This window comes from Branchiostoma lanceolatum, chromosome 9 (genome assembly GCF_035083965.1).
Source record: "Branchiostoma lanceolatum isolate klBraLanc5 chromosome 9, klBraLanc5.hap2, whole genome shotgun sequence".
In the NCBI taxonomy this organism is placed as follows: domain Eukaryota; kingdom Metazoa; phylum Chordata; class Leptocardii; order Amphioxiformes; family Branchiostomatidae; genus Branchiostoma; species Branchiostoma lanceolatum.
Window position 1 is genome coordinate 10,341,604 of NC_089730.1, and position 20,046 is coordinate 10,361,649.

The following is a 20,046-nucleotide window of genomic DNA, read 5'->3' on the forward strand; positions in this document are numbered from 1 at the left end:
GGATAAGGGCCACAACATATAAAAAGTAAAAATACAGCTGATGACAATGTAAGAACTTCTTACATTGCCATCAAACTGATAAGTCAAAAAGTCGAAGTCAAACTGATAAGAATGAACTGAAAGTCAATTCAATTTTGTGCGTCAGAATTTCCATTGCAGTTATCTTCCCTTTACATTCCTAAATTTACTCCAAACCTCCTTTACGTCGTTCAAATTCCTTTCCACCAAGTATTATAGAGAACTTTTCTTGCCAATGAAAAGGAAATACACCCCTCCACAAGAATTTGGTATGAACCAGTCCAAAGAGTACATTTTTCTTGTATGCCCAAATAAGGATGTGCCTCATCACAGATTCTCAACAGTTTCATTATGAGTTGAACTGTAAAATTGGCAGTAATATGGCTGAATAGGTTCTATGATTATAGCAGAAGCCTTTCTATTAATATTTATAAGTTTGTAGTAAGGCCACCTGATCTTTGTATTAAAGCTATTTGTTGAAACTAACTACTTTGTTGTAGTTAACTGTGGCCTATCTGTGAGGTATACATTCATAATAGGTGTCATCTACCAAACCCTGTGTGTTGAATATAGTAAATTGTACTGATGCTATTATCAAAAATTAATTGTTCCACTTAGCCTGGCTATCTGTATGTAAATTGTTTACACACTTTTAGAACAACCCAATTTCCAGGTAAGCATTTGTGTGGAAAGAAGGGAAGCAACCCATCTTCTACTTCAGACCCCAAAAGGGTTAGAAATTTCATCCTACATTTCATTTCGGCCATCTTAGTGCAGGTTTGATCTATCAGATCCAGTGTTGATAGCTGTCTACATACCATACTAATGGTATACATTCAATTATGAAATTGCATGCTCTTGCATATATAACATCTATAGTAGTTCTGATGGGGAAATACAATTTCTATAGAAACATTGAAATGGAAGAGTTGTACTTGCCTTCAATAGGTAGTTACTGTGACCAAGAAAGGATTGGCCAAACATTTTTGCAGAGGTTACAACCGAATAATGATCACAGCTGCCCCTGCAGATACCAACTGGTGATTAAAGGGTCAGGTTTTAATCTAACATCACCCACACTGACCTCCCCTTCAGAAGGAAAGTAGATTGTGTCAAAAGGTCTCCTGGTTCAGGTAATTAGGTGCTGTCAGCTGAGCTCTTACAACTGGGGCTTGTTTGGGTAGTGGTTTTCCCTGTATGCTGTTGTGAGGATGGATGGATGCGCAAGCTACTGTAAATGCAGAAATGTTCGCGGTTGTTTCATGTTCGCGGTTTTCCCGCGAACTTAAAGCCACCGCGAACATTTTTTGTCTAACAATGTAGCAGTATGTGACTATAGCACTGCCCGCAAACACTCCATTTTCCCCTTAATGCGAAATAAAAACCATGCGAACTTAAATGCATTTACAGTATCTTATACACTGTAACAAACATGCTGTGTGACAGTACGGTATGAGTTGAGTTTTTATGGGAGACATTCCGAGACAGTCCTTGGTAATGAATTCGTTTGCCTGCCCAAAGTAACAGGTCTATCACCATTTGTAGTTAAATAGATAAGTTGTAGCTTGTTGTGCTGCTGATTAGACTGGTAACAATAAATTCCCAAAGGAAGTAGCAAGATCACAATTTATGAACTGAGGGCGGTGCTGCTACAGACCAAGTGCCACACAAATATTTTACAATAACTTTTAACTCTGCTGCGAAAATTGGAAAGAAGCATATATCCCCAAGGAACTTCATTATAACTGAATATACAGTATGTGCCAAGGGCAACCTGTGTAGATGTAACCGATGAAAATTGTAATGGTGTTAGGCACAGGTCTAAACCCTAAGTGAGAAATATGGGCAAACTGATTGCACAGGAGATTTGCTGAGATGAAAAATGCAGCTAAAAGGAAAGCAGGTAACTGTATGTTTGCGAGGGTACTGCGCTTTGAGTAATTTGTAGCAGACAATCCGCATGAGTCATCAGCTCAAATGGGAAAATCATTGGTATGCATACCATGGGCTGCCATGTATTTACTACAAAACGCATGTGAAACAGAAACAAATATGTCTCTCAAAGGAAGACAATGTGACCTATTTCTTATTGTCTGTTCCACTCTGTGATGCCAGAATAGAAGCATTCATCATCAACCTTTAAAATCTTGCGCAAGAATTTGTGCCAAATTCTTTCTCTTGCAAAATGCAACATGGACTAGAAAGTGACTGCTAAGTAGTAATACCAATATGGAGCTATTTAAAAGGTCACATAACACATCACATATGTTAGCAGACCCCTGTAAATCTTATAATGCACCCAAGCTCACCAGATGTATATGGTATTTCACAGCTCCCCTACAATTAGAACAAATGACTTGTACTTACGAAAATGAGAAAACTCAGTGCGAGGGCCATAAATCGTTACTTTTGGAAGCAGTACAAGAATAGGGACACTTTTTTTTGCTTTACTGGATATGACTACTTCTACATGTACTTCTAAACTGAATATGCAAGGCAAATGGACATTATCCATATACAGGTATGACCACTGCTTCCTTCCTATCCAGTGCAAGGTGTGAGATAGGTGGAAATCAATGGCATACCGGTACTACAGTCTCTGAGCTGAATTTGTAAGACAACTAGGAGGATGGAGAAGCCTTTTGCTTACCTGTTTTCAGCATGAAGTTCAGGTCCCTTCCCTTTACCGCCTCCATGTTGGATTTGTGATGATTCACTAAAGTTGGGTTCCTCCGGGACCAGTGCGCCTACAGAACAGGAAAGAGACAGTGACTCACTCAGCCTTTTCCTTCTCACACACTGAGAACCTATTAAAACTGGCCATCAGCTTACAACGAAACCCAACCACACAATCTGCTACACACATGTTGCAGGTAATGAGCTTGCATATGTGGTGAATGCAGTTTTCTTTTGGGTGACATAGTTCCTTCCATTTCTGATTCAGGAGAAATTGATTCAATCAAATATTTATTGATGCTTTACAGAGACATAATTGCAGTGGAAGATGCCAGAATTCTATTTTTCTTGAGGCATAGACCAATCTGACTACAGGGATAAATATTATTAATATTAGACTCCAGCATAGCATAAAACAGTCCCACCAGAGAGTTATAAAAAAAAAGCCCTTTTGATCTTTTCCCCTCAAAGTTTATGGTTTCAAAGCTATATCTCAATACATTTCCCTCTGGGGCAGATTCAGCGAGGATTCCTCTCAATTTTAGTGATCTGTCAACCCAACCCCACCAGAAGAAGTATTGGATGGTCCCCTAATATTTATGCATGAGGAGATGTACCTGTTGTGTTGGCCTGCCTGTTTTCCATAGGTATGCATATCAGTGCAATCTAATGAATCATCCTCATTAGAAGCAATTCCTATGCTCTTAACACAATTGAGGAGATGATGTTATCTTTTCTGCATCCTGATTCATTTCTTTTGAACCTCTAGACTACTCCAAGAAATGAAACTATTAAGTATTTTTTGTTACACCTTGTACAAGTATGCTGGAAACGAAACCTGGGGTATGCCTTTAGTTTAAAACAGAACACCGTCCCTTAGATGTTAACTGTGTAGGGTCAGGCCACTTATCTCCCACTAAGCTCCCCTCCTGAAATTGCAACAATTTCTCAGTGTGCCCAATGACAACTTGAACCAGTTGGCTGTTTGTCTGCTGCCCTGTTGGCATGTGCTGCACTGATGGGACCCAGCAGTACCCTCCCACACCTTCCCTCCCCTGCTGATCATTCTGGACTGTCCCTGAGAGAATCCCGCTATAAAGTTTGGTGAGAACAGGACCAATCCAGCAGTGGTAGTGTCTGCGGTTTGTGGATGGATGGCTACAGCAGCCCCTAGGCCTGCTTGGCAGTTCAAATGGTCCGCCCTGCCCAGAGCTGCATAGCTAATCAGCTGATCTAAGTGCACCAGCCCAGTGCTAGGTGGTGATTAGGGCTGAGTGGAGCCGGGGGATTTCAACTGTGAACAACACACACACAACATGGCCCGGCCACGCACATCTGTAGGATTTCTGCTGCTTTCCTGGCTTGCCCTGGACTTGCTCGTTGCCGTGACAGCGCGGTATTACTGGGACGGGACACAGTGGATCCGTGAGTGGCTGTTTTGTTGTCCGTTTACGGTGTTTTCAGGGGGGAGGTACCAGGTAATGACAATGCTGGGAGGTGAACTGTCTGTAGGGTTACTACCGTAGGGTGGATGGACTGACAGCTAGTTTTACAGCTTGTCAATGAACGCTCTCAGGGTATAGAACTGTAACTGAGAGATAAAGGATGACCTACAAACCGGGGAGTCCAAGAGCTCTGTCAGAGCGCTGTAGATCTCCTGAGTTAATGTAGCAGCACATCTGGCCATTGTTAAACCCTTTGTGTGATACCCTAGGAGCTATCCAACTTGGCTGGGCCTTTCCTGTTCAGATGCTTCATGGTGCAGATCTAGTGCAACTGTAGCAGAGACAGAAATTCTGGAAAATTCTTATTATTTGTACTAAAGTCTTACTGATTTTAGAGATCGAAAATGCAGATAATGCTCTCTTCAAAGTTATCATAAGGAGTGTCAAATAGGTATCACCTCTCCCTTGAGACCAACAATTTCTCCCTTCTCTGACTTACGTGAGGGTGTCAGATATCATGCGTTGTTCTGAATGAATACGGAGAAGTGTGTGTTTTGTGTGACTCTTATTCAGAGAGTGTGCCACAATTTCTAAAGCTCTGAAAGCAGATGGACTGACCTCCATTGATGGACGTGCTTTGTTTCCTGTTGTTTCTGTGTGGCCATGTGGTCCCTCCCATGTTCTACTTGCATACATGTATACAGACAACCAGGAATAGGAATCCCTTAGATTACAGTTAGTGCCGCTACGAAGGAACAAATGCTGTATGTTGTTATAGATTCATCGAAAGTTAGCTATTTTTCATTGAAATAATACCTGAAACATTTCGATAAAATCCCTCTGTGATGACTTCTTTACCGCAAGTTTTACGAAATGAAGCTTGCATAAACATGAGATGCATACCTGGTAATACCTTTAAGATTTATTAGATTGCCATCTTTTTGAGGGCGAGTCAGCATACTTGATCAAAGGTTGTGTGCAGAAAAATATCTGAGCATTCAAGAAGATGTATCAATGTTATCATTGCTGTTCTGATAATCTCAAATGCTTAATTACATGGCAACCAATCACGTCCCAAGATAAAATCTCCCCTGATAGCCAGATATTCCGCCAAATTTCCTGTGTGGATTACCATTGTCCAATCAGATTGACGACTGGTTCCCAAGTTTACGATCTGACCCACAGAGAATTGGAAAAAGCTGGGAGGTCTAGTGTAGCTGAGGATAAACTTTCTCCCTGACACTGAACAGACTTCCTTTTTCTTGATGAATTGTTCTGAAAATTTCCTGTGGCTCGCTGATTATTGTAGTATCATATGTAACAACACGAACCAGATAGTATGGTACATGACGTATGAAGACTTGGGCTTATATGGTGGTCTAGATGTTTAAATCACCAGCAAGTGTTTTCTTTGTCTTTCCAGGGAGACAGAAAACCTTTGCTAGGACACTATAGATCTTGTTTCCCTCAACTTGCAATCATAAAGAATTCTCTAGAATGTCCCATGCAGTATATGATACAAAATTGAAACATGTGTCCCTGTTGTAATACAAAAGATAAAAATTGAAAACCTGTTGTTATGTTTTCATTTGTTTTGTTTACCAACAAACGAAAAGAATGAGTTATCAAAAAATGTAACGTTTGGTACAGGTAGTGAATGTTGAACACAGGATGCCATCATGTGTTTTAGTGGGAAAATTGGAAGTAGGTGTTGTCACAATGACATTCCGATGTGTCCTTTGAGGCACCTGTCTGGTATGTTCGGAGGAAACTCACCTTGTTGGGACAACAGAGGAAGAGGCCACCTTCGGGACACAAGTCTGTAATTTACTACAGTCGTGGGCTGTAATTAACAACATTTCACCTTGGGTGGAAGGTAATTTTCGTTCTGAGGGATCCTGGTAATGATCACGGTCGCAGGTTACGCCGGAAGACAGAACAGGTGTGGACAGAAAATGAGCAGGAACTGCAGAAATCCCTGTCATGTGTTCTTGCTAACAAGCGGTTTCCCCGTGGAACTTGCACTGTAACATGGCGATGCCTTATGGCCTGTGTGCTCAATGCCAACATCATCAGAAAGCTCTCCTACCTCAGTCATTCACATAAACCAGTGGTGTCTGTATCACCTTTCCCAGAGATCAGAGATCACCTAAACAAGTGAACGCAACTGAACACATCGCTACTTTCCAAAAACCAACAAGGCATGTAACAGTCCTAGTAGCTGATGAGAACACAAGGAATGCTTATTTCTTTAGGCTTACTCTACATGTGTGAAGTGAACTTGTAATGTCTCCCAAGTGGTTGTCGGACCTCAGAGGCAGAGGAAGTTCGCTCTCCTTTGGCCTCCTCCTAGTATTCCAGTAATGTCTAACCTCCATGACCCGTGGCTGCCCTCTTTGTATGTGTACCATAACAAAAATAGCCACCACTGTACCAGAAAGGATCTCAAACAAGACATGTTGGCCGTAGTACCCAAAATAGATAGTGACTGCTACAGGTTATCACCTACTGTAGGGTGAAGTCTTTATATATAGTAGCTTTGTAGCAACCGTGACTAGACTCAGATCCCCAAAATTCTACAGCTTCCACTAATGTTGTTTTCTAGACAGTAAAACTTTATTTCATCAGCTTGTCTCTAGCTGACATTTTCCCTAATTGTATACATTGTACCTCTTAAGTCGGTTTCAGCACTGCCAACTCAGATTCTTGTGGCGATCATAGTAACTTACTTAGTTCAGTGTCACTGCCGCTGACTTCTGGCCATTGTTGTCAAAAGCCCATGGCCTTTGATGTGGTAATGTAAAGCAGTTGTTGCATTCTGAAGGACTGCCGGGGCAGAAGTTGAGATAAGAGAACTTACAGTCCTGCACAACTCACGGCATAAACCTCAACTTCTAAACCCCCAGGCGGCTACGGAAACAGGGCAGGATTAAACTGGGCAGGGCTTCCTTTTCTGTGTGGAAATCCACCAGGATAATTGAGTGAAATAGTTTCCTTTCGCCCCCGGGGTATACTCCTAGAAACTTACACAAAAGAACTGCCAGATACACACTATAATACCACAAATACATCCCCCATAGGCCCCAAAATGTCAAAGGGAATGGTAGTTATTGTCTTAAGCACTGGGCTCAAACCTACATCTTGCATCATTGTACTTGCCCTGAAAATGTTGTCAGAGTGAGAAAAGGGTCTACTAGACTAGGTAAATGAGAAAATATTATCATAGATCAATCAGAGAGATTAAGCATGCAACAAGAGAGCATCACCTGTTCCAAAGGAAATAATGTTTTCTCAAGCTACCAAAATGTACCCAACAATGAAAACCTGTAGAACAGGTATGTAACATGAGAATGAAGAAATTTTTCCATGATAGGATGGCCAGTAGTGTCTTATGTGGGGAATGTGGGCACAGGAAGTGGTGTGTCTAGAAGGTGGGTTGTTCCCACCACCCACAGGTTCCACTACTCCTCCAGGTAACTGTACACCTTGAGAGGGGTGTGGGGGAGGGGGGGGGGCAGCTCCAACAGTTGACATCTGGTCTGCTCTGTCACCTAAGGGAAACTCGTGGGAGTCAAAACAAAATATTATAGCAGCAGCTTATATAGGACAGGATATGCAGATGGTTTTAGGGATGAAAGTAGGCAATCATGTGTGTATATAACACAGAACTTCAGCTGAAGGAAAGGTGAGGAACAAAACCACACAGCTGATTATGTATACAGTCTGTATACAGTCAACAAAACACTTCCCAGAACCTTGGGTCACCACAGCCATAAGGGTTTCAGGAATCAGGAAGTTCTTGTTCAGTTGTTGAGATTCTGTCATTTGATTTTTTCAAGATTTCGACCAGCTGTACCTTGTCAATCCTGCCAGGGATTTAACTACCTGATAATGGACCAAAGACATCATTAAACTGCTCATTACCTGCAGTAGTAAGACTCACTGCAGTTGTTCACAGAGGTTGCTCATATACAGTGTATCTGACCTATGCCACATAACAGTTGGTGAGGTGTAATGTTAATACTTCCAAAGGACCTTATAATAGCAGTCACTTGGGGTCCTGGACTCTTCCCACCAAGAAGTATTTAGACAAGCTGCCTGGCTTTCTAGAATTCCCTTCTCCTGTTACAAGGCTACAAATTGAATTTTCCCTGGATGTAAATTGTTGTCAGGAACCTCTCAACAAGAAGAATGATCCTTTCAAACCAGATTAATTTGATCTGGGCTCTGAAGTAGGTGATGAGGCATCTCTGACTGATCAGGGCAGGTCCAGGAGGCAATCAAAGGACAGCTGGGCATAATTGCTAGAATCATCAGTGGGTTTTGCACCTGGTAGATGTGGAATATGATACAAACCTTTGGTTGATAGCTCCCAGATACCTTGACCACATCAGTTAGGGGAGGAGGATGGACAGATTTCTGTATGTCCTGTGTCATGTGGGGTTAGGGCAATGAAATACACCTGTGTATTGGAAAAATATATTAAAATGGTTCTTTAAACCCTTTTTGTTTCAATTTTTCATAGGCGTATCTGATCCCTTTTTAATTAACTTCCATAATTGGTCCCTACAGACCCATTGTTGAAAAATGTCATTAAAAAGATTCTTACTTATGATATACAGTCTAAGAAATCACATGTTACATTAACCTCTTTCTTTATGTTGAATGGGAAACATTCAAGTCATCAGCTTGAATCATCATCAAAGAAACGAAGCGTGTTGAGTCAACAGGTAAAGTAGGTCTGAGGACGTATGTTTGTCCACCCAGTGTTTGGGGACAGAAGACCTGGCCTTTATTAAGTGGACAGGGTGACAATTCACTGTAATCTGAGGACATTAGGAAGAGTAATACACCTCTCTCAAGTAATTACAGCAGGTATCTCTTATCACTCATAGATAAGGATGTGGGGCAGGATGGACATACCAGTAGCTTCCAATTTGGTGTCACTATTCAAATACATAAGACTGTCTCTGGGAAATGTATTTACTTGCTACTGTTCAGAAGCTTGGAAAATTAAGCTCAATAGGTATACACGAAAAGCTGAAAATTTAAATGCAGTGTGGAAGATTATAGAAAAGAATGTTCTGATTGTCTCCTTAGATTTCTAAATAGATTTACCCTTGGAAGCGTCAAAGTGAAGTAAAACTGTGTGCATATAACCTCCGAAAATTAGAGTCAAGCTCAAAATTTGATCATGCGAAATCAAATTTATGGCTTTCACTCCCGAAGGAAGACAAATTTCCTGACATGGAAAATTTGTCCTTCGGAAAACACTTGACATTTCTGAGGAGAATGTATGGTTAACATTCAACCTGAGAATCACAAATTGCCAATTATCTGGTGTAGTGGTGCGTTCACCTTTCCTCTTTATGCAGAGGCACACCACATCAGAGTGATCTGAGCCAGTGATCTTTGCTATGTGACCAACATCAAAAGAAGCTTCTCTGACTTCTATTTCCTGCCCCTAACCTAGTTAGAGCAGTGGCAGGAGACCAAGTTCTGGGGCAGAGAGCAGATTATTGACTGTTGTACCTCCTGGAATAGATTTTTAGCTGCAGGCCTCTGCATTGTTAAACTGCAGTATTGACTTTTTTCTTGCCAGGGATTCACTCAATCTACTGGCAGTTAAATGTTACAATGCCGTTACTTGAAATATTGTACATCTCTGTTCAAAATATAATAAAAAGGCAAAATGATGATCTTTCAATGACCCTGGTAGTCAGCAGAATATTGAAATATTCATTTTGCAAATTTTGTTCAGGACCCAGTTCTTTAACATGTACATGTTTCATCCTATTGAAATTTGACCATGGCACAGATATATAGATTAGAAGGAGCTGCCCAAGAGAAAATGACTCAAAAGTTCAGGAATATAGGACTGCTGAGAGCAGCTGAATATTAGGTCATGTCTAGACACAAGCAGAGGAAATTAAATTAACAACCGTGAAATACACCTGCCACATCTTCCCTCTACCTCCTGAGGGAAGGTTGGGTAATGTTGTGGCCCTCTTTTGTATTTTTTACAGGTACTTTTTCTGATCATAGTAAAACCAAAAGTCAGGTATGATCAAAGGTAGAGTTGTTATGATGTCCCCAGGCCTCTCTACCCTCAACTGCACATGGCATAATGGATTACATCTACCCCTTTATTAAGTTATGCCTTTATGACACATCCCCCACTGCGCACATCACACACACATGGATTAAATTACTGTGGCAGGCCCGACAGAGACCAATCTGATTTGGAGAGGGGTTGCAAGCGCAGTTTTGCATCTGTAACCGAATTAAACCCGGGACGGGACAGAGTGTTTGTCACTAAAAGTCCCTGTCAATATTATTGGATTGCTGACCCGCGTGCAGTGGTAATCAGTCCAACTTTACAGTTCATGTTGGGGAGACTTGTCTTCATTTGGTACAGGGGAAGGGTGCAAGCATGATGAATGTCTGGTGACCCAGGAGACCCATATGGCGCATTAGTTGATGGCGGTTTTAATCATAGCGCATAATGGTATGGCCGCATTATTAACCTGTTGCTGAATATTTGTGCAGTGGCGCACGGAAGACTTTTATAACTCTCTGTGGGTAATGCTTCCCTAAGGACGGTCTTGCTGCTACCTTGTCACTTTTTGTGTGGATTTTTTGTGTTCCAATTTCACAGCTACTTTTTTGTTTTGTCACAAGTAAAAAGAAAGTTCAATGCTGAGAGAGTACATGCTCTGTTAACACTCTATACAAAATGTAGATCTAACAGATAGAAACGTAAAATAAGATACGAGTCACAGGGATTCACCCTCGCCTGCTTAAGATGCAGAGCATGTACCCTGGTGCCGTATGGCTACTGGAGAGTTCCAACAATCTGACAGGGTCTCCTTATGAATTTAACATAGCGGTGTGTCTATTTAAGTGGGCATGGTCAAGAATAGGGATGTTAAACCTGTCGGAATGCTAACCACAATGTTGGGAAACATGACACTTCAAGGTCAGTACATGGAGCATTGCTGGCATAACCTGAGATAAAGATGATGTTACAGTTTTAGAATATATTTCAAAAGATGGGGTTGCTTGTAGTGCCCCACAGTTCCCCCTGTATTATCTTTGCTATTTATCTGTTGTCTCTTCTAAGGTCATGCTCCATGACTCCCTAACTCTGCCAGAATGTCATGTGTACCCAACTAAGACCTACCTGAACTATTTGTCATTAGAAGCAAGCCTGTTTGGGGTCTAAACGTAATATCTGTCCTGCTGGCATGCTTCCATTACTATAGTATGGCTGTATGCAAACACATATTTCAAGTTAGTTGTACTGAAAAGAAAAGTTTCAAATAAAGGTTCCCATCTGGACTTGCAGTGCCCTGCAGGTCACAAGGGCAGTTGATTTAAAATGTCAGGCATGTGCTAACATAACAAAAAGGCAGCCATGCTTTAAGGTTCAAAGGGCAGGATTCAAGGTGCATTCAAGGGGCTATCTATCACTCTGTCAGGGAAACATGCTTTTTTAGTAGAAATCTTTTTTTGCCATCACTAAATGTCAGGCCCCTTTTCAACTTGACGGAAATTGCTGATCGATCATTGAGCAACCAAAAATTGGATGTGTATGACACTTGAATTTGTAATTGGAATATGGTGCAAATGTGAAAGTATGATTTAAAAGACAGAAAAACACACAACATGTAAAAAGTTTCATTCTTAATCTGTGAGATTTATTGAGCGATCTGTCAGATTTTTGGTTACTCATTCGTGGCAGCCTTACAAGACATAAGATGCAGCCATAAAGTGTCATTGCATGCCAGTTATGATGAAAGATTTAGCAAGAGTTGGATTAATTTTTTTCTTCTGGTATTTTGGCAGTATCACTGCTTCTACTCGCAACTAAGGGTATGACAATCAATATACTTTCCATCTATGTTCACTCTTTCAACAGCATCCACTTTGATACATCCTAGGGGACACTGTCAGTAAACCAAGGTCAATTAAGAAGATTCCCATCTGACATTATATCGTATCTTCCCTTCCAGCCTGCAACTGTAATAACCTGGCGGACAGCTGCGAGTTCGACTCGGACCTGTACAGACGGACGGGGCACGGCGGGCGCTGCATCGGATGCCGACAGAACACCGCCGGACCCAACTGCGAGCGTTGCCTGGAGTATTACTACAGGGCGCAGCAGAACGACCCCTGTCAGCCATGTAACTGTAACCCTCTAGGTATGTCTGACTCTGTGGTTTTGAGATAAAGATGTCAGGGTAACATTTTCTGAGAAAACATGGTGGTAAGATTCTGTCTTAGAGGATATACAGATCCTTTTGGGTGGATTGGCAAGCAAAATATTGTTTTCATCATGAAACCATGACTAAATGTTTTCGTTCTGTCATGCTATTTGGGTGCAGACAGCTTTCTTCAAAACTATAGAACCTTCTGTTAAATCCATTGAGAACTTGTCAAGAATAGACTAGACATGTATGTACAGAAGCATAGCCACGTCCATGTCTCGGTGATGCTGATTGGTTGAACTTTGTTCCTCCCAGGATCCATCCAGCAGCAGTGCGACCCACTGGGACGCTGTCAATGTAAACCCGGGGTGGGAGGGGACAAGTGTGACCGCTGTCAGGATGGGCACTTCGGCCTGAGCGAGGCTGGCTGCAGGTTGGTTTAACTTTTGTTTAAAGTCATTTTTGGAAACAGAGTCCATTTAGCAGTTTCAGTTGTGCTTGTTCTCAATCTGTTTGTAATAAAGAGTGTTGTAGTATTCTTTCTTGACCACTGCCGTTGTTTGCAGACAATGTTCGTGTGACAGTGCTGGTACTGTGAACAACGCTGGTGCCTGTGACCAGGTGACAGGGCAGTGTCAGTGTAAGCAGAATGTGGAGGGACCTCGATGTGACAGGTGGGTCACAGTTCAGTCAAGTATATTCCCTCCTTTTGGATGATCAGTATATTTTATATGCACTTTTCACCACCTTAAGTTTACCATCAGCCATAAAATAAGTTTGAAAAAAGTATAGGTCAAATCCTAAAGATCTTGTATTTCCTGCCAAAATCTATCACAGAGAGGTGGATTGATTTTTTTTTATATCCTGACTCATGAGTATTGTTTTTACACTACTAGAATATTTGTCACCCCATTTTTTTTCTTGTATGAAACATTGGTCAATTGCCATGAAAGAAGAAACCTATAAGACGTGTTTTTATTTTAATCTTTGTTTTTAATTCAATCTAGATTTATTTTGAAAAGTATGGTCTTCAATTTTCGTACCATTCTAACATGCCATGTACCACTGTAGGTGTAAGCCTGGTTACTTCAACCTGGACTCCACCAACCCCTCTGGCTGTATCTCCTGCTTCTGTTACGGCCACTCTGCCAAGTGTGCCGTGGCCTCAGGATACGCAGCCTCCGTCATCAGTACGCCCTTCACTACAGGTGAGTCTCAAGCACTGGTGGGGACTGTCAGAACTCAGTTATCCTTAATGTGGAGTTGTTAATGTGGTGTAAAACAACCAGAAAGGTTGTAACTGTTTTTTGAGATCTTCTTTGTAACGTTAGTTATACTAGTCATGAAGATTGTTTAAAAAGATTTTAAAATGTGACAGTTAAAAGACTATTTACAAGGTAACTACTAGTAGAAGGCTGCTGTGCCATGTGGCATAATAGATACAAAACAAAATGTTCCCACCACTCTACAATAGAACAGATATTTCTAAAGAACCTGTGCTTGGCGGCATGTTGGATGATAATGCTTGTGTGTAATGTACTGATGCCTGATGTATTTTAACCAGGTGCGCTGTCAGGGCCTTGCCTCTGCCCAGGCCCCATGGCCTGCCCGCTTGCTGACCATTCTATTGGTGCATCTTGTATGTCCAGTTTTGCCCACAATTCAACCGCTCCATAGCCACAGGAACATAGCTGTAATTGCTGCTTAAACCCTTCACCCCTTAACCATGCCTAAATGTTTCATAACAGGCAATTAGTAGAGGGCTAAGATCCATACCAAGATATGTGCGCTAAAAATTTCATACTGACCTTGCATTTTTAAAGGCAATAGATTGGAATAGATCAGTGATTTTAAAGGCAAAAACAACAGACATGGCTTAGCACATTTGAAATTTTCAAAAGGCTTTTAACCACTGTAAAAGTTACCATGCAGGTTCTTCAATAGTTTAGACCAAATTGGTAGACTCGAATGCATCAATCTACAAATAATATATCACAGCTCAAAGGATAAAATCTTGGCAAGCATATCATGTAGTTAGGCAGAATGTCAACAGTAGTGTGGCAGGTTTCAAGCAGTTAGGCAATTTGTACAGTGGTATCCTTGTAGGTACATCTATTTGCTTAGCTTATATTCAGATGTTTCACCAAAGTGCTATTGATATACAAGTCATTGGTGGAAGCTGTTAAAAGTAATTGTATGAGAAGTATAAATATTAAGGGAGTGATTTATTTTGTAAAAATTCCCTTTGATGTGTTTGTGTAATTTCCTAAGAATTTTTTTCAACCTCTTATCTTCCACATGATTGATAGAAAAATCAAACTCAAATAACTTTTTCAATTCAGAGATACAAAAAATCCATAGTCTAGTTTACCAAAAGGCATGACCTTTGACTCCTGACCTAATGACCCCTCTCCCTGACCCTGCTAGATCGCAGGTACCAGTACGGGCCCAGGTTCAGTACCTTCACCTATGGTAAGCCCACTGTGCCACAAAGGTTAGAGTACGTAGAGGAACCTTTTCTGGCACAGTGGAGGAAAGGCTTTGAGGTTTGCCGCAATCGCTGTCACCTAGATGTGCGAGTTGGTACATTTTCATGGCAGACTTGCTAGCAAGCACAGATTATGCAGAAGTACAGTCAAACCTGTCTATAGTGGTCACTCAAGGGACTGAGTAAATTTGGCCACTATGGCCAGGTGACCACTATATAGAGGATATGGTCGACTCGAGCAATGAGTGACACAAGACATAAGTTTATACTAAGGTACTGAGTATTTTTTCACATACACACTGCACAGGTGCTTATAACATCTACAGTTCAATTTTTGTTTCCTTATTTTTGTTATACAGTATATCATAATTTTAATTGAAGAAATATTGCAATGACCATGCCCTAAACAAACACATAAACGGCAAATGGTCTTCAATTTAGTTGACATGGATGTCCAGTTTACCAGTTCCCACGGCAAAATTAGTCAGCGGCCCCGCACTCCTCGCTATTATCTAGCGAACTCGAAAAAGACGGACTTGTGCTCCAGGTTCTGAAGACTTCTGAAGAGACCGCCATTTTTCTTGGAAGTTTGATGCCTCTGTCGCCGACAACGAACGGAATTTAGCCATGTAAAACAACTTATTTTGCAACTGAACGCCACCCATTTAGTTAACAACATTTTGAAACAAAGGATTGTTCCTTTGTTTCCACTTATTGTTCGTTTTCGGCCGGTTTTCAAACAAAACATCGTGGCGAGTTCCCTTTGTTTTCAGCTTGGGTTCGGCTTCTACCATTATCCCTAGTATGTGGTAATCATTGGAAAAGTGGATCCGTTCATGCTTATTTCTTTCATAAATTTAGTACAACTTGTAACTTACATCATAATATATCTGTATCGATGCATTTTTAAGGTTTTAATAATGAAATTACTCTCAGGGATGCGGTATTACAAAATAGATTTACCGTATTTAACCTACATATCAGTGGTATCGTCTGAACTCTTGTGACCTTTGCTGCGACGCCATCTTGGAAAAATGCGTAAATCTCGAAAATTCTTTATTTACCCGCAGAAAACGGAAATTCCGCCCGGACAATTACATTTTCAAGAACTTAACACATCAGATACATGAATGAGCCTTCTGTTAAAAAGCTGCGGCCGTAATTTCGCCCAGTCCGACAGCTCAGAAATGACGATGTGCCGCGGAACCGAGACGAGTGTTTACAGCCACGTAAAAAATCAGAAGACACCATTTCTGGAAATACTTCGCGTCAAACTACGAAATTCTTTAATGTTTTCTTTATTCAAACACATTAAGGTTCTAGTTGAGCCCACGTTTTGGTGGCGCAGCGCGGAAATAAAAAGATTGTGAACTAGACGTGGGCTGGCACGGCTCGGAGTTACGGCCGCTGATGTAAACAAAGGTACGCCGGCCACGCTGTGACCGCGGCCTGACCACGCGCAGTGACCGCTATTGGCAGTGTTGCCGTTGCGGCCGGACCGAAAATTGGCTGACCGCGACCACATTGGACAGGTGACCGCTATAGACTAATTCTTAATGCTTATGTCAATGGGAAAAATCCAAGGGACCGACTAAAAGTGACCACTATGGCCAGGTGACCGCTATGTCCAGGTGACCGCTAACACAGGTTTGACTGTATAAGCAATACTAGTGTGTAGCGTATTTCTGAATATTGATGTTTTGTACTACAAGCTTATCTCCGACAAAGGCTTATTTTCTGGCTCTTGCAGATCAGCAGCAAGCTGTAGAAAACATTTCATTGTAGCTTGCCTCTCGTGTGTTGATAGCAGGATATGTAAGATTCTGAAATGTTGTCACAAATGTTCATCCTGTGCAATGTATGTTTTTTTGTCTAGATACACGACAAGTGATAGAAGACTTCACCCATGGTAAAAATGACAAGGTTTTTGTGGTGACCATGCTGTAAATAAGTACATGTTTGACAAGGATCAAAAGTGGTGGCTGCCTGGTGTGGTGTTGGTAAGGGTGTAAGATGGTGAAAGGTGACTGCGCCCATCCATTGTCGCATGTGATTGTCATAATGAATGAGTTTGTTGACACCTGTTGCCCCCCTCCCCCAGGTCAGCGTGGCTGGACAGGTGAGGACAGGTTTGGGAATGAGAGGGAGATCAGGTGGACGCAGGTGGGGGAGAACCTGGGCGCTACGGCAGACAGCCAGGAACCAGTCTACTTTGTCGCACCAGGTGGGGACAGAACATCTTCTGATGTAGAATGATAGTAATGATTAAAGTAGCATTTTAACTATAAACGGCTTTCTTTGCTTGGAAGAAAGATTCAATGTTTTAACTGTGTCATACTTGAGTGTCATACTTGTTTTAGGGAAATTATTTGAGAATCAGCACTCAAAATATGCAAAATTTTAGATTCCTGGATGAAGGCTGTATTATTTCTTGGCACAGATTTCATGACATGAAGTTTGATTTTCTACTTTAGCTGAGTACCTTGGGAACCAGCGCTTGAGCTATGGCCAGACCCTGACCTTCAAGCTTCGCGTGGACCCCGAGGACGTGCGCCTGTCAGCAGAGGACATCGTGCTAGAGGGGAACGGAATCCGACTCTCTGCAGCCATGACTGCCCAACAGAACCCTGTACCCAGAAGGGTCAACCAAGAGTAGGTTTAAGACTTCTTGTGTTAAGCATGGTTGAAACATAAGTCAGCACACATTGGTTCTTGCTCTGGTGGTTCCAAGGATGTTACCCAAAGTGATGAAAGGTTCATGCGCGTCATCTGAATGTCTCAGTAGAGGCAAAAATATGACTGATTATGACCCTCTGATTGTCAACATGGTTTTCGTAGACACTTTTTAGGTAAGCTGATTCACAGAATATTTAGAACCAGGGGTTTTTCTAGAAAATGATTGTATGAGGGAGCACACTATGTAGAGGGAGCGAAGCGACCAAGGGGGGCATGAACATTTCTACTAATTAGAAGCACACTGTATAAACCTGCGACCTCCATGCTGAGATGAAAATGATTGTGGAGATTTGACAAAATGAGTTTTTTGTGATTAGACTGAAGGGAGCAAGAAGTTTGTACAAGATTCAAAACTATCACACAACAGCTACTTGGTTCTGCTTTGTTCCATGATGAACAATGTAACGGCACCACCTGGCAGTTGTATGTTGTACTACAGGCAAAGATGGTGTCCATAGTCTACAGATTTCCTGACTTTCAGTCAGTCATACTTTGATTAATTTGTAAATGTCCGCTGTAAATGTGTGAATACAGAGTAGTACAACATTAATTGATGAAGAAGCAACAAATTAGAGGCCAACGTTTTTTGTATTTCCCCTCCCTAGGTACTCGTTCCGCCTGCATGAGGACCCATCCCTGGGATGGAACCAGCGGCTGACTTCATTTGACTTCAACCGACTCCTGAGCAACCTGACTTCCCTCAAGATCAGGGGGACCTTCACTGACAGAGGTCAGCAGATTGGGTTGTTTTCTTTTTTCTGCAGCAATTTTGTTTCATGTCAATTTTGGTTGTGTTGAATACATTTCAGGTCATAAAGTTTATGGTTCCTTCCCTTTGCAGGTCGTGGTTTCCTTGACGACGTGAGGCTTAACACAGCTGTGAGGAGTGGGGCCCAGCCTGCTGCCTCCTGGGTGGAGGTGTGTGAATGTCCGGAGGGTCAGTGTGCTACATTCTAATGTTCTTTTACTTTTTAGTGCTCTGTATGTTGGAAAAATTCTGAATTCTTAAAGAATACCGTGAACATGAAAGTTCACTGTGTCACTCATTCAGTTTTTAGATGTGGTGGGCATTCTTGATCTGTGAAAAAAGGATGCCATAGATTTTTATGTCACAGTTCACAGACTGTAAGAAGGTATAAGGGGGAGATCTCCTGACTAGCTGATGCAAATAGCTGAGGTGTCGGTGCCAGTTCAGAAAATGCAATGTTCTGATGTACTTGTGAAAACATTTCAGCTAATTCATTTCAGAGAAGAAAACTATAGAAAAGGATTCTCAATATATGATTAAAACAGTAACAGTCAATTGATAGATCTCACATCACCATTACTTCATATCCCCGCACAGGTCTGACAGGCCAGTTCTGTGAACAGGTGGTTCCTGGGTACAAACAGGAGAACCCCCAGCTGGGCCCCTTCTCCCCCGTGGAACAGTGCTTCTGTAACAGCCACTCCGCCACCTGCGACACCGTCACAGGTCAGACAACCCGCTTATGTAAAAAGTGTTATGTCATGTCATAAAACAAATATGAAGTTGTGCAAAAAATGGGACACTTGTCACACTAGCTTGATTCTGTTGATATAAAGGGGAAAAGGTAGCATCTGTTGAAAATGCATGATCTGGAGTCTCGCTTTTTAATGAAAAATTTTAAGAGTATCTGGAGTGTCACTTGTTAATTAAACTTCTCTTATAGAGTTGCAACAGTGAATCCATTTTTCACAAAATTGGGTTAGTTACAATTGCAGAGAGTAGATAAAAAATCTTGATGTTTTGGCAAATCACAGCTAACACTGACTATAACTTCAAAAAACTTGTAAAAGAAAATATCATCAAGCCTTTATCTTTGTACCTGTTACAGGTGAATGTAGCTGTCAGCACAACACTGAGGGGATCTACTGTGAGCGCTGTCTGAAGGGTTACTATGGCGATGCCACCCAGGGGACTCCCAACGACTGTCAGCCATGCCCCTGCCCCAACCAGGCGCCGTGTGATCTCGCTCCCAACGGGGAGGTGGTCTGTACCTCGTGTACTGAGGGGTATATCGGTACGTCATTCTTATGTTTGTTCCAAGCAGTGACTGTTCCTGCAAACACAAAGGTGTAGAATTACAGAACCCAGTTCTCCAGAAAGCTGTGTCAAGGAAAAGGAAGTGGTATTCTTAAGCTATCTTTCTTGAATATTTTCCACATGCCCTTTTAGATTGTAATGTCACATTTTTGTCTGTACATCTTGTGTTTTACTGTGGATCCGTCCGAAGTCTGTCTGTAATCTTCCTTTGTGAAGCTGTTTGTGTGTGTTTTTCCTCTGTTTTCTGTGTGTTTTTCTATGTGAGTGGTATTCTCCTGTGTTAGGGGGATAGCTCACATGATATTTGGTTAGCAGATCAGGCAGTGAGTGAGTCACTACCCCTCAGCACAAATGCATCATCCCTCCAACATGTGTGTAGCCTGGCTAATGTTAACTGTTCAAGTACAG

The 20,046-nt window shown here is 41.7% G+C and overlaps 2 protein-coding genes across 11 annotated transcripts in view; one reads left to right on the plus strand and one right to left on the minus strand.

The window, feature by feature from the left end:
• The window catches only part of LOC136441447 (uncharacterized), a 49,395-nt gene that overhangs the window by 28,052 nt on the left and 1,297 nt on the right, over positions 1 to 20,046 (minus strand). For all 5 annotated transcript variants that reach the window (XR_010756894.1, XM_066437725.1, XM_066437723.1 and 2 more), the window contains exon 2: positions 2,669 to 2,765. Coding sequence is in view for 4 of the 5 variants with exons in the window: in XM_066437725.1 (XP_066293822.1) it covers positions 2,669 to 2,765 (97 nt within the window). In the remaining variant the exon portion in view is untranslated. The remainder of the gene's footprint in view (positions 1 to 2,668; positions 2,766 to 20,046) is intronic.
• Positions 1 to 20,046, plus strand: part of LOC136441442 (laminin subunit gamma-1-like) — a 63,602-nt gene that overhangs the window by 25,870 nt on the left and 17,686 nt on the right. For 3 of the 6 annotated variants that reach the window (XM_066437715.1, XM_066437713.1, XM_066437714.1), the window contains exons 5-15: positions 12,155 to 12,343; positions 12,665 to 12,782; positions 12,916 to 13,023; positions 13,421 to 13,557; positions 14,777 to 14,821; positions 16,939 to 17,061; positions 17,312 to 17,489; positions 18,179 to 18,303; positions 18,415 to 18,510; positions 18,919 to 19,047; positions 19,430 to 19,615. In XM_066437715.1, coding sequence (XP_066293812.1) covers positions 12,155 to 12,343; positions 12,665 to 12,782; positions 12,916 to 13,023; positions 13,421 to 13,557; positions 14,777 to 14,821; positions 16,939 to 17,061; positions 17,312 to 17,489; positions 18,179 to 18,303; positions 18,415 to 18,510; positions 18,919 to 19,047; positions 19,430 to 19,615 — 1,434 coding nt within the window. Of the gene's footprint in view, positions 1 to 3,866; positions 4,120 to 12,154; positions 12,344 to 12,664; positions 12,783 to 12,915; positions 13,024 to 13,420; positions 13,558 to 14,776; positions 14,822 to 16,713; positions 16,747 to 16,938; positions 17,062 to 17,311; positions 17,490 to 18,178; positions 18,304 to 18,414; positions 18,511 to 18,918; positions 19,048 to 19,429; positions 19,616 to 20,046 lie in introns of those variants that run through there. The other 3 variants (XM_066437718.1, XM_066437716.1, XM_066437717.1) reach the window with 3 other exon arrangements.